Genomic DNA, 14,770 nt, shown 5'->3' on the forward strand with positions numbered 1-14,770 from the left:
TTGCCCAGCAAATAAATTATATGAATAATTTTCATGGCCCAAACCACACTGATTTTTTTTTTTTTTTTTTTTTTTGCTCTCTCCAGAATGATATACTGAAAAGTAAGAACAATATATTGTTCAATTATTTATTTTATAGGAAAGTATCACATACTGTACATAGAATGAATCTGACTCTTTGCAAACCAAACTTTTTACATTTTATGAATGACTTTAAACTACATAGAAACACCTTCAGGAACAAACTAAGAATAGAGTTTTTTTTTTTTTTTTTACATATTTATCCCCTGTGCTCCAAACTCCTCACTTTTTTAATTTCCATTGTGCAGATACAGTTGTAAAATATGTTGTTTTGATGCGTATAATATTGCAGTTGTTTGTATTGATTTGAACATATTCACCATGAGTCGGGCATGCTTTTCTTCAACTTTAATTTGAATTGTTTTATAATTCCGTGAACTCTTTATTAAATCTGTGAAATTCTACAACAAATATGACCAGAAAGCTAGAAGATTGCATTTATTTAAAATGATTAAAAAGGAAATTAGTAAATGAGTCATGCTGTCGGACTTACTCCCTGTGCTTTAAATTGTGCTTTCCACTTTTTTCGTCTCCATTGTATAGCACGATGAACCCCATAAGGCAAACATGCAGCCCAGAGCAGGCCTTATTTCATGAGGGGTAACAAGCATTTAGCTGAAGGAGAAAAGTTTTAAAAATGTGTTTCTATGTTTCTATGTTTCTCTTGCTTCTCCTTTTATCTGTTCAATCTTGTTATATGGAGTACAAAGGAACCCAGAGAATTCCAGTTCATTGAGAAAGGCTGAAGCTTTCTTTTGTTGACAAATTCTACCATCTTCTGGTCCCAGCGCTGTTTTTTCTCTATATTGTGTGTTTTTGCTAAATGTTATATCCCTAAAATTTTTAAAAAATTAAATCTTAGCTGTAAACTGTGTTCCAGCTAATTCTGGTGTGACTGAGCTGGGTAGTGTGTTTTAGCTAACCATTTTACAGTGTACAGTGCTTCAGCGGTTTTTAAATAAATTATATAGGAGTTTTTTTTTTTGTTTTGTTTTTTTTGTAGGGAGGTGGACTCCTTTTCTTTTAAGAACTTATTTTTCCCCCTCCTGTGTTGAAATTATAGATGGAGTTAGGGAAGTATCTCTGTATTTTGTTTTCTTTCTTTTGGTAGGAAAGTTATTCCTTATCAATCAATCAATCAATCAATCAATCAATCAATCAATCAATCAATCAATCAATCAATCAATCAATCAATCAATCAAAACATTTTTTTTTAATTTCAGTCCTCACAGACACAGTCCTTCACAAAAAAATAAAATAAATGAAACATAATTACCGAAAAAGGTGTAGGCCAAAGCTTTGAATATTCTGCCTACACTTTATACATAATTAACTGATGAATGACACTTTTTCACAGTTACATGCTTCATTTCCCAGAATGTACATAATTCCAAATAATTACAAAAATATACGTTCCAGATATTACTTCAGTATTTTAAACAATACATCCTGTTACAAATAAAAATACACCTTTTTTTTTGCATTAGTTGATGTATTAAAAATATGTTTTGTTCTATTTATTATTGCAACAGATTTGAAAATGTTTGTGTTTACATTATTAATATGTGGTTTCCAACATAATTTATAATCAGTTATATCACCCCAAAAAATATTTTCATACACTCTTTCTATTTTTTTGTTGGTAATCATTATTTTAACTTTATTGTTACTTTGCTAAATATTATAAACTTAGTTTTACTTAAATTCATTGAAAGTCTATTATCATCAAACCATTTTTGAAAACCATCAGTTCGATTTCTATTGTATTCAGAAGCTGTTCCAAATTTTTCCCTGAACAATATAAATTTGTGTCATCAGCAAACAAAACCATTTTTAATACTTTAGACACTTTGCATACACCATACAAATAATTTGGGGCCTAGCACTGAACCTTGTGGAACACCACATGTAACTTTCATTAAATCTGATTTAACATTATTTATTTGTACAAATTGATGTGTCATCGAGGTATCTTTGAGGTCGACCTATTTGCTCTAAAAAGGCCATACTGATTTTCACTTAATAGTTTGTGTTTGTCTATAAAATTATTAAGCCTATGCACAAAAAATTTCTCTGATATTTTTGAGAACTAAGAAAGAAGAGAAATTGGTGTATACTTGGAAAGATTAACTTTAGCTGTTTTCTTATTACTTGGGAATATGCCTGTTAAATAAGGACTGATTACAAATGTGTAAATGGTTTTATTAGTAGTGGTGGGCCGTTATCGGCGTTAACGTGCTGTGTTAACGTGAGACTCTTATTGGGCGATAAAAAAAATATCGCCGTTAATCTATTCTCAAAGTTGGGTTGTGTAGATGTGCACAGAACAGAAGAGTCGTGTGATAGTTTTGTATGAACTTCTTTAATGAGTAACCACTATCGAATTCCACTTAACGGAAGCTGCTCACCCAAAACACCCCTTCTACTCCCCGCTGCCCCCACATGTCCATTTCCAGATATACAGCTTCTATGAACACATGTGTGCAACACACACACATTCTACATCTTTCTCTTTTTTTTTTTTTTTTTTTTTTTACTAATAACCCCACATGCATAAGTAGAACGACAGAAGGGGGTGCAGCATACAAAGAACATCAATAACATTTAACTCATGCTCCATGTATAATAAACAGGGCACGCTGCATATTCACTCAGTGTGTGACAAAGTCTTTGAACCTTGAATTAGGCTTGGACACTCTTCCTGATCGAGTGACAACCAGTGGAGCTTGTGAGTCAGAATCCTCTTGCTCAGAACTGTCAGTGTTTTGTAGCGAAGGTACATCACTTCCATTTTTTGAAGTGTCATGTGGCACTGTAGCACATGGATTTTCCTGCCGTTTGGGAGAGATCATAGGTGCAGACGTGGTAATGAAAGGACAGTACGACTCAGGAACTTGTAGAAGGTGTCGGCGGTTCCTGACATAGGCCTTACCATTAGACTGGACAATGTAACTGTTAGGTTGGATAGCCTTTCCAGAAACTGTGGCCAATTTGTCAAACCCGCAGGTTGTCTCCATCCTTACTGTCTGCCCAGGCTCCAGAGGTGGAAGGCGTCTGGCAGATTTGTCATGGCTTATCTTCCCTTTTTGACGGAGTACGAACAGAGCTGTCTGAACATTAGGCTCAACTCTCGGTGTCAGCTGTGATGGTAGCATGGGGATCAGAGACCTGGTGCGTCGGGAAAATAGACGTTGCGCTGGGGAGGGCAAACCATCCCTAGGGGTGTTGCGCAGGTTAAGCAAGGCTGCATAAATATCAGAACCATCACATGCACACTTCTCAAGGAGATGCTTCGCAGACCTGACACCACGCTCTGCCAGGCTATTGGATCTCGGATAATTGGGGCTGCTCGTGACATGCTGAAAATCCCACAGGTGAGCAAAGTTCTTGAATTCCCTGCTTGAAAATGATGTTGCATTGTCGGTCATCAACTGGTGGGGTATCCCATGAACAGCAAAGTGCCGTTTCAATTGCCGAATCACAGTGTTACTGGAAAGATTCGGAATGGCATCGAATTCCCACCATCCAGAGTATGAGTCCACTAAGACGAGGTAATGCTTGCCTGACCACTCAAATATGTCAGCTCCTGTGATAGACCATGGGCTGTCTGGTATCTGGTGAAGTTGCAAGGGTTCTCTCATCTGGTGTTGCTTTAACGCATTGCATGGCGCACATCTGGATACCTCTCTTTCAATATCACTGTACATTGTAGGCCAGAACATGGTTTCACGTGCTCTTCGCTTAGTGGACTGAAGGCCGGGATGACCTTGATGAAGCTGTGTTAGGTAGTATTTCTGGAGGGAGTGAGGGATCACATACCTCTGACCACGCAGAATCAAACCATCATCTACTGTCAGTTCATCCCGCATTGCGTAGAACGGACGGATGTCATGTGGAATGTCCTTATATGAGTCAGGCCAGCCAGTGAGGATAGTGTCCATGAGGCGTTTGCAAAGAACATCTGCCTGTGTGGTTTGCTTGAGTTCCTCAATCCTTTTGGACGACAACACCTGTTCCAGAGCCAACACATCATAGTCCTCAATGGCTCCTGGAGTGTCTGTGGTGGGGAGGTGTGCACGTGAAAGTGCATCCGCAACATACAGTTCACGTCCTCGTTTATAGATAACATTCAGATGATAGCGCTGAAGTTTGAGCATCATCCGCTGGATGCGCACCGACGCTGTGTGCAGAGGCTTTCTCAGGATAGTTATAAGGGGCTGATGATCTGTCTCAACAGTCACTGGACGTCCATAGATATAATCATGAAACTTTACACAGGCAAAGACTACTGCCAGGAGTTCTTTCTCAATCTGTGCATAACGTGCTTCAGTGTCAGTGAGAGATCTTGATGCAAATGCAACAGGCCTGCCATCCTGAAGACAAACGGCGCCGAGACCGTGCTGGGAAGCATCAGCAGACAATGTCACTGGTTTGTGCACATCAAAATACTGTAGGACAGGTGGACTTGTCAGATGTCCCTTAAGTGCGTCCACAGCAGCAGCATGTTGTTCAGTCCAATGCCATTCTGCATCTTGACGCAGAAGCTGACGTAGGGGAGCTGTTATCTCACTGTAACGGTGTATGAATTTTGAAAGATAATTGGTCATGCCCAGAAACCTCTGCAAACTGTGTTTGTCTTCTGGAGTAGGCATCTGGTGTACGGCCTTGGTTTTTTCTGGGTCAGGCTTGACACCTTTGTCTGTGAGAAGGTGGCCTACATACGGCACCTCTGAGACCCGGAAACGACATTTTATTGGATTCAGCTGCATATTGATGGCTCTGACACGGTCTAGCACACATTTAAGGCGTTTGTCGTGTTCCTCAACAGAAGAGCCCCAGATCAAGATGTCATCCACAACTATTTCACAAGGCTGCCCAGAGAAGAGCTGTTCCATGCATCTCTGAAAGACTTCACTTCCAGTTGAAATCCCATATGGCATTCGTAGAAACTTGTACCTTCCGAACGGGGTCATAAAGGTTGTGAGTCTCGATGATTCCTCATCCAGAGGGATCTGCCAGAATCCACATTTTGCATCCAAAATGCTGAAGACCTTTGCCTGTGGCATATCAGCGATCACTTGCTCCACAGTCTTTAATGGATGATGAGGCCTCAGAAGAGCCTTATTAAGATGCACAGGGTCGATGCATATGCGTACCGTACCATCTTTTTTGACTGTGGCTGCCATGGCAGACACCCAAGGGGTAGCCTCCTCCACTGGTGAGATGATGCCCAGTCTGTTCATTCTTTCCAACTCTTGTAAGACTTTGTCTTTCATAGCCAACGGGATCCTTCTGGGGGCACACACAGTAGGACGCACTGATTCATCCAGGCGCATGTGATACATGACTGGAAGCTTGCCAATGCTGTCAGTACGAAACAAATCATCATAATCAGTCATCTCGGGAGCCTGCTGTTGAACAGCGTGTACTTCAGGGCTGAGTTGTATGAGATTTAACCTCATGCTGTCAGGTAAGCCTAACAAGCTTTTAACATTTCTGTCCACTATGTGGAATTGCAGTTGGCCTCCTGAAAGAAATAAGGTGGCAGTGCCCAGTGTCTGGATTGTTTGACCACCATATGCTATTAGATTGACTCTGTTTGACTGATCAATTTGGGCATTGTGGTCAACCTGCTGTAGTGTAGATAAAGGCATAACATTGCATTTAGCTCCAGTATCTATTTTCAGCTTGACCTGCTTATTACTGGTTGTTGAGAGAGTTGTGTATATTTCTCCTTTGTTTGCAAACAGATCCACGCTTTCACAATGAAAATAATCTTGGTTGACCTCACTTTCCACTTCATTTACTCTGTGTAAGTTTCTTTCACTAGGTCCACTAGATGGCGCCATCCGCCCACCTGCGTTTTGAGGCTTAGATCTACAACACTTGGCAAAGTGATTCCACTTGTTGCATGAGTTGCAGCGTTTGTTGAAAGCCGGGCATTTATTGCGCTCAATAGCGTGCTCACCCCCGCAATTGTTACAGCGTCTTTTGTACTGCTGCACGGCAAACACTTCAGCCTCTCTTTTAAGTTCCTTAGTACCCCTGTCGGCACGCTCAAACAGCATACATGTTCTAATCGCTGATTCTAATGTCAAGTTTTTCTCCCTTAACAGCTGAGCACGTACTGCATCATTGTGGATACCACAGACAATTCGGTCTCGTATTAGTTCATCATTTAGCGAGCCAAAGTCACATTTTTTTGCAAGCAGTCTTAAAGTAGCCACGTAGGATTGAATTCCTTCGTCTGATTTTTGCACTGTGCTGTTGAATGCATGTCTATCCATTATAACGTTCCGTTCTGGTAAACATATCTCATCAAATTTTTTAATTAACACATCAGGATCTTCTTTTTCTTCGTCTTCTTGAAAGTGAAATGACTCATATTTATCTAGTGCATCCGAACCGGCTAAATTGAGAAATGTGTAAGCTTGCACCTTCTTTGACTTGTCCGATAGTCCTGCTTTGCTGTACACGTCCCATTCCCTCTTGAATTTTAGCCAGTTGTTAGCGATGTCATCGTCAAACACGAGTGGTTCTATACGTCGTAGATTCTGAGCCATGATTTGTCAACAATCCCGCTTCTAACACCATGTAGATGTGCACAGAACAGAAGAGTCGTGTGATAGTTTTGTATGAACTTCTTTAATGAGTAACCACTATCGAATTCCACTTAACGGAAGCTGCTCACCCAAAACACCCCTTCTACTCCCCGCTGCCCCCACATGTCCATTTCCAGATATACAGCTTCTATGAACACATGTGTGCAACACACACACATTCTACAGGTTGGGAGCTGGGTCTAAACTACGCAAGCTATGATGACTTTCACCTTGATATTTTAGCGCGGATGACGTATATCTAGTCAAATTGCACTGTAGGGGGCGAGAACGAGTCTTCAACTTCTGTGACCTCATCAAATGAGACGTGCAAACATGGATGCAGTTATGAAGCGTTTCAGGGCAGGTGCGTTCCTAGACCCTTTTTACTGGGGCACGTGAGTTATAATTTACTTTGATAATCCCGAAATAAAGACATTAAACTATATGCAACAACTGAATTGACGCTTCTAAAAGCAACACAGTTTAATGGAAGACGCAGAAATCCATGCCCGTGCGCGTCTGTGTATTTAACGGCAACGCGCTCATCGTGCAGCCTTTTGCTATATTTGTATAGTTTGAATAGGTAATTATGTTGTAAATGCAATTGACCTATGCACGGAGCGTTCTTTAGAACTTCCGCATAAAGATAAGCCAGCTCATAAACTTCCGCTGAAGCTCATTTTCTATGTGCTATATATTAGGTGGACACTATTGAGACTCCTCTACTGCCTCGTTCTTATCAGAAACTGAGAAAAATTATAATTGCAACATTATAAACAATGTTCGCGGCATGAACATTCAGATTCATATTATTTAACAACATATAATTTAAATGCGGAGCCTGGCAATCCCGTACTCTCTGTATCTGCATAGTTGTACATTTAAATGTTGACAGCTAAACACTATCATAATGTGTTTAAGATAACGTTAACTATATACTTCTCTTCAAGGACATCTTAATCGTATTCTTGATAATCACTAATTTGCCTTCATAGTCATGAACACATTTTTAAAATCTTGCAATATTTTAAAGCCTTTTTTATTTTCTAACTCTACAGCTGTGAAATAAAATGTACTTCAAGGACTCACTTTTCATTCATAAAAATGGCATCGGAAAAAAATGACTTTTCACGGAAAACAACGTCTATTTATGGAATTACCCATATAACCAATAGATGGCAGCAGAGGATTATTTATTGTGAAGCTGACTTTTAAAATCCCTATATATTTTTCAAGACGTCTTGCTTTTCAATTTATTATAAAATTACTAGTATAATAAATTGTAGTACTTATATATATATATATATATATATATATATATATATATATATATAGTATAGCAAGTTCAGAAAGTCATTAAGCTCACACACAAACAGCCAATAAAGATGAATTATTTAAATACTAATATATAGTTCACTACAAATACATTAAATATTGATGGTATAATAATTAAATAATGCACTCAATATGAATCAATATGAATCTGAAATATTTTATAAAATTTAATAACTACATCTTTTAAGTTTTATCTTGAACTGTAAAAACTATTTAATAGCCTATATTTAACCAACACAAACTTGCTACTGCTGTAGTTTTGTTACTGTAAAATTAGTCTGAATCATTTAAGCTCTTTTTTTGACATCAGCTTGTCATTTGTTTGGTCTGGTTATTACTGTCAATCATAGCAATGACTCGCGCATATTTAGCCGATTTACTCGCGTATTTTTTTAAACTGGCATTTGTCATTCTTGAAACGGTGTAAATGGACGTTTGGTCCTCTTAGACAAACAGCACTTTTCTTTGATTGTGAATGAATTATGTAGAGAAAACGAACAAAGTGCGCTCATATTACAGCACAGTACAGTTGACAAGAAATGACTTAGCTGGCTTGAGTAAACAAGGAAGTAATTCGTGCATATGGTCAATTGTCAAGCATTTTGTGATGCATTTTGGAAACAGGAGATGAGTGCCTGATCTAATGTGCCACCTGGCCCCTTCTCGAAGACTTAGGCCTACTTTTAGTCATTATTTGGGTAGCACACATATTCTGAATGCCTTCAGCAGAGTTCAGAATTAGCCATTTTAATCTAGATTAATCTACATTAATTCCAAGATTTAATCTAGATTAATTCCAAGATTTAATTCTAGATTAATTCCAAGATTTAATCTAGATTAATTCCAAGATTTAATCTAGATTAATTCCAAGATTTAATCTAGAATAATCTAGATTTAAAAAAAAATAATCTATGCCCATTGCCCACCCCTATTTATTAGATATATGTTTTATTAATGGCATGCCAATATCATTACAGTCAGTGGAATATTTATTCTTACAATTATTAACAATGTCAAATATTTCCTTTTTTTTTAATCAGTTCCCCAATAAACATTGAACAATTATTACTGGACTTCATCTACTCTATCCCCAGTTCTCTGCTCCACATTATCTTTTGCTAACTTAAACCCAATCTTTAAACTATTGTCTCAAAATACTCATTGAATTCACTGAAAATGTCATTCGTTTTTTTTATACTTATTTTATCATCAATACCAAAATAATTTTGGTAGTCTACTTTTCCAGTATTGTTTTTAATTATACTATTATGTACTTTCCATGATGCTTGAATATGATCCCAGGTAAAAAAGTATACTTTAGTGTATTATAAATATGAACAAAGTACATGAAGTATAAAACAAGTATGCTTCTACTTATTGTGCTTTATTTAAAGAGTATTTAATATGTACTTTTTAAAAGTATACTTCAAAAAATATGTAATTAAGTTCAACTTAAGAGTCCAAAAAGTAAGTATACTAATTTACAGTAATCAAATTATGTTTTAAATGTACTTTTTGAAAGTGTACTTTGTTGTTAATGTATTTTAAATGGTCTAGAAGTTTATGTTTTTAAAGTGTATTAAATTTGACATAGAGTGGCAATTTACTGTACTTATGGAAAGTATATTTTTTGGAAATTAATTGTTACTTTTTTAAACTGTACTATGATCTCACTTCATTAGAATTGTGACTTCTGTACACTTACAGTACACTCTTAAATAAGTGTATAAAGCACTAAATATTTGTAGTGCATTTGTAGATCACTTGAAATATTACAGAGGCATACTAAATTAACAGTTTCTAGTAATTAGAAGTATGATAGCAGTATGCACAAACTACTTAAACACAACTATATTTGCACTGCAATGCCTTTTTTAAGTGTATTTCCATTAGAATGGCGATACAATGCAATTGTACTGTAGTGTGCTTAATTGCTCATGAATCTTGATGTTTATAGTAATTATAAGTATGATAGCAGTATGCACAAAATGTACTTAAACACAACTATATTTGCACTGCAATGCCTTTTAAGTGTATTTCCATTAGAATGGCAATACAATGCAATTGTACTGTAAATGTGCTTAATTGCTCATGAATCTTGATTTTCATTAGAGTATTTTAGTGCGCTTGAAGTCTAAAAAAGTTGTTCCATTTTAGTATACTAGAAGTGTAGTCAAGTAGATGTTAAGTTGAAGTTAATACATAATTGAATACACTTAACTATACTTGGATTTGACGAAAATAGTACACAATGTAGAAAATATACTTTAGTACACATTAATAAAGTATATTTTTAATATAATTCTTTTTCACCTGGGATTCTTATGTTTGTCCAATAACTTATTAAAATAGTCCTTTTCTAAATAAAGTTCTGAATCTTATCATGCTTACTTATTAATGTATTTTTATATATCTTAATATTTTATGCTTGTTTTGTTTTAGGTGTTATACATTTCCTAAGTATTTGCCTTTTTCTTTTTACATGCCTTCTATATTCCCTTAGTAATCCATTGTTGAACTTCATTTTTTTTCACTTCTTTACAATCCTCCTAGACAATGTTTTTCATATTGTTCAATTAATATGGTCAAATAAGCTCTATTATGATCTTTATTCAAATAAACCTCACTCTAGTTTTGATTCTTTAAGTCCTCACCAAAAAAAGGTTACTACTTTAAAAAAAATAGTATGCTTTTGGCCTTTTATAGCTCTTGAAGCCTTTGTTTGATTATTTCCAACATTTATCATTCATATAATAACATATCTTTTTTTTTTTTTTTTTAACTGGTGTCACTGATCATTTTGTTTTTCTGCCCTGCATGGGACCTGGAGACGGCAGTTCTCTCAGTCTCTCCCCACTATTCACACTCCTCTTCCCACGTCTAAATTTAAAAGGGGTGTGTAACAAATACAAGAGTGCAAAAGGGACAGGGTGTTTTTAACAAATTTATTATGCGTTTTGATTGACATTGACTACATGTTTTAATGGAAAAGTACACTGGATGTACATTTACACTGGTTTTACATTTATTCATTTACCAGATGCTTTTATCAAAAGCGATTTACAAGTGAGGAATGCAACAACAAGCAAATCATCATAAAGAGGCAGATAAACACAAGAAGTGCTTATGATACAAAGTTTCAGACATTGTTTAGATTAGTACAGGGAAGAGTTAAGGAAAAGTGAAAGCTTTTTGCTTTTTTTTTTTTTCAAATAGGATGCAGTTGAATGTTGATGGAAGAGAGGAGTTTACTGTTGTCTCTTAAATACTGTCAGGGATTTGGCATTCTGAATAAAGGTGGGAAGATCATTCCAGCAGTAAAGTATAATGAATAAAAATGCATGAATTGAACTTGAGATGTGTGACGTACCCCTTCAAGGCTCGTTAAAGCTGGTGTGTGAAGCTGCATTCTGAATCAATTCGCTTTTTTCACATTGAGTTGCATATAGGTCAGATCAACAAGTTGTAGATTTTGACAACCGTCTTATTTCAAGCATTGGGCTTTAGCAATGTTGCCTCATGTTTATATATTGACATGTTTATTGTATATCACCAGCAATCTACTATTAATCTCTTATTTTGGTTGATAGTAGAGATTAAGCAGATTATAAATATTTTATAGTTTTATTAATTTGGCCTGTGTTCAGAAATATGTTTTATTTATTTTACAGATACTTGTATTGCTTATTGATTTTTTTTCTTTAATCCTCTTTGAGTGTATCTGATGAAGCTTTGCTCGTCTGAGAATGTAATATAAAGTAATTTCTCACTGTGAGCTGAGGAGAATCAGAGAGTCTCCATTCTGTGTCCACTGTTCCTCTAAAGTTTATATAAACTGTCAAGAGCATCCATTTTTGAGTATTTTCTCCAATCATATGGGATTGAACACAGTCCATAACCTTTGCAATGGTATTTTTCCAAATCTTTATGAAATCTGCACACAAACCACTTCCAGTAGGGCATGTCAGAGGAATCAGGGGTGATGTTCCATTTTGCAAAAACTCCTCCTGCTCTTCTGTATTCTTTAAAATAGAAATCCCCATTGGCTCTTTTAAAACTACTGTTACCTGTCACTAAATCTGTGCAAATATCATAACAGAGAGTTTGAGAGCAATGCCATCCAGTAATTGCTCTTACTCTGTGGAAATCAACACTGTGGTCTCCAGGGTGGTTTTCTATGGTGTTGGTGCAGGTGGCTCCACAGAACGGACACTGAACCCAACAGCACTGACACAAATGATCAATCAGAATCTCATCTGGCCTGAACTTATGATCCAGCTTTAGTGGAAAAGTATTTGTGTTGAATCTTCTACTGATGTCAGACATTATAGCAGGAAGTTCTTGTTTTATCACATCGTCTAGGAGTTTAAAATCATCAACATGTTTGACTCCACTGAGGTCTTTTTCAGAGAAGATCAGCTCATCTGAGAGCTGGTGTGTGAAATTCTTCAACCACAAACCAACATCTCCACGGTTGACTTGAACATGTTCAGTAGATTCATGAGCTGCTTTCATGATCTTCTGCTGCAGGAGTTTAATGTTCTCCTTCATCTTGGGTAAAACACTGACACTGAACTTATCAGTGATGTACCGACTGACTTCATCTCTGATGAAACTCTTGAAGTGATCTCTGGGATTATTAATGTAGTCCATGTATTTGTCAAAATCTTCCTCTTCTGCCAGTGTCTTCAGGATGTGTTTCTCCAGATTTGATTTGTTTCCATTCAGTGATTCACAGTTTGATCTCATTTCACCTGCCAGATCTCTGGCAGTCTTCTTGTAGACACTCTGCTCAATGGGTTCCTTAAGTTTCTGACAGATGATTTCACCAAAAATGACAACCTGTGTTGCTCCATGACACTGTTTCTGGAAGATACTATAGTATTCGTCTCTTTTTCTTGTAGTATAGAGATCAGGGTCATTGGCTTCCATGAACAATCTGTGCTGGTGACTAAAATGCTCTTTTGCTTTGTTACAGATGGAATAAACCAAATCCACAAAGAATTCTTCCTGAAACTCATATTTTTTACATTTTCTCTGATGTTCTGTTACTCTCTTCTTGATGTGAACAGTGAGTTGTTGAATGCAGCTAATGTTGTAGCCATTCTCTGAAATCTTGAATGACTTAATCATTGTGTCTGTCTTCTGAACAACATCTTCAACAAATGCTTTTATTTGGGCTTCATCTTCTGACATAAAATTCGACTTTTTTACATCTTGTTCAGGGAAATATTTTAAAGACTTTTTGAAATGTACATATTCAGAGTAATTTGGCACAGCAAGAATATTGTTGTACTTGTTTCCCTGTTTGCAGCAACTGAGAACATGTGTTACATCATTCAATATGTCAGTCTCTGTGATAATCTTCATACTCTGTTCCCAAATCAAATCAAACTCCTGCTTTATTGTTTCTTCATCATTTGCTTTGTCTTTTAGTTGTAAGGCAAGTTCTTTACTCTTTTCATAGAGAGTGCATTGAAGTCGTTTCCTCTCTTCAACCTTTTTCTCATGGTCTCGTTGCTGAAGAATCTCATTTAGTTTCTTTTTTGCTTCTCTCACAATATTATCCTGAAGATTTTTGATTTTTGTTTCATAGGATGTTTTCCACTGAATCAGTATTTCTGCATATGTGTCTTTCTCAAAAAATTCTGACATAGATTTTTTCACTTTTTCACTTGTCCTGTTCAGTTCTCTGTGGAGATAAATTTCCTTAATTTCAGAAACAGCTTCATTTTTAATTTCGTTGTGCAGTCTGTTCTCAATTAAAATCATGGCACTTTGAATACTTGTGGACCACTTGCTGTATTCGGTCTCCAGTTTTCTGTGGGCTGCAGTCTTCAGAGAATTTGTGAAGCTGAAGACAAATTGTTCATTCAGTAAAGCTTCCCAGAGGTCTCTAATATGATCTTTGAGGTGTGTCAGACTCATTCCATGTGATTTTAAAGCATGAGACCTAATAGTTTTTTTTAGTTCTTGAATGTTCTCACAGTAGTTTGGGTTTGGTGGTGCCATGGGTGGGCTGCCCTCCCAGAGCTGAGCAAAATACTTCACATCATTCTGAACATCAAATCTAATGACATCACTGAAGCGTTCTTCATCACAGCCTTCCTCTTCTGCTGAAAGTTTTGTCATCTCATCCAGTGTCTCCTGCAGTCGTCTCCTTCCCTCCAAGATTTTCTCTCCAGCTGTGATGCCAGTAACATTCTGATGCACAAACACACAGCTAGGATTCAGTCTGACCTTCTTCATCCTCATGAAGGCCTGAACAACAATCTGAAGAATGTCCTGCATCTCAGATAGGTTTTCTCCAAAGATGTTGATCAGTGTCAGATTTGCCAGACCAACAACAAATGTGGCCAATTCATTGTCATGATGTCTTGTTGATCTTCCAGCCCGCTCTGAAGCATGAAGACCCTCCGTATCAACAACCAAAATATAGTCAAAGCTCATCTGTGTTTTCATCTCATCTGACACTTTGACCAGCTGCATGAAAGCTCCTCTGGTGCACCTGCCAGCACTGACGGCAAACTGGAGTCCAAACATGGCATTCAGCATGGTAGATTTCCCAGAGCTCTGAAGCCCTAAAACTGACAGCACAAAGACTCTCCGGTCTCCCAGTTTCTGGATGAGTTGATCCAGAACAGCAGAGATCCAGATCACAGGAACATGAGCAGCATCTCCATCCATCAGCTCCAGTGGAAATCCAGAGATCATCATCTCTGCTGCAAGACTCGGGAGTGAAGAGAAGTGAA

General features: G+C 37.1%; 2 protein-coding genes across 2 annotated transcripts in view; both read right to left on the reverse strand.

The window, feature by feature from the left end:
* Positions 1-14,770, reverse strand: part of LOC141290255 (interferon-induced very large GTPase 1-like) — a 453,394-nt gene that overhangs the window by 431,954 nt on the left and 6,670 nt on the right. The window lies entirely within an intron of this gene.
* LOC141342147 (interferon-induced very large GTPase 1-like) lies at positions 11,838-14,735 on the reverse strand. Its single transcript, XM_073846539.1, has one exon. It carries the CDS (start codon positions 14,733-14,735, stop codon positions 11,838-11,840), a length of 2,898 nt encoding a protein of 965 aa, XP_073702640.1.

Source organism: Garra rufa, chromosome 1, assembly GCF_049309525.1.
Source record: "Garra rufa chromosome 1, GarRuf1.0, whole genome shotgun sequence".
NCBI lineage: Eukaryota > Metazoa > Chordata > Actinopteri > Cypriniformes > Cyprinidae > Garra > Garra rufa.

What these genes read in the sequence shown, in the direction of transcription:
- LOC141342147 (XM_073846539.1), bottom strand. Translation starts at nt 14,735, where the DNA reads ATGATGATCTCTGGATTTCCACTGGAGCTGATGGATGGAGATGCTGCT.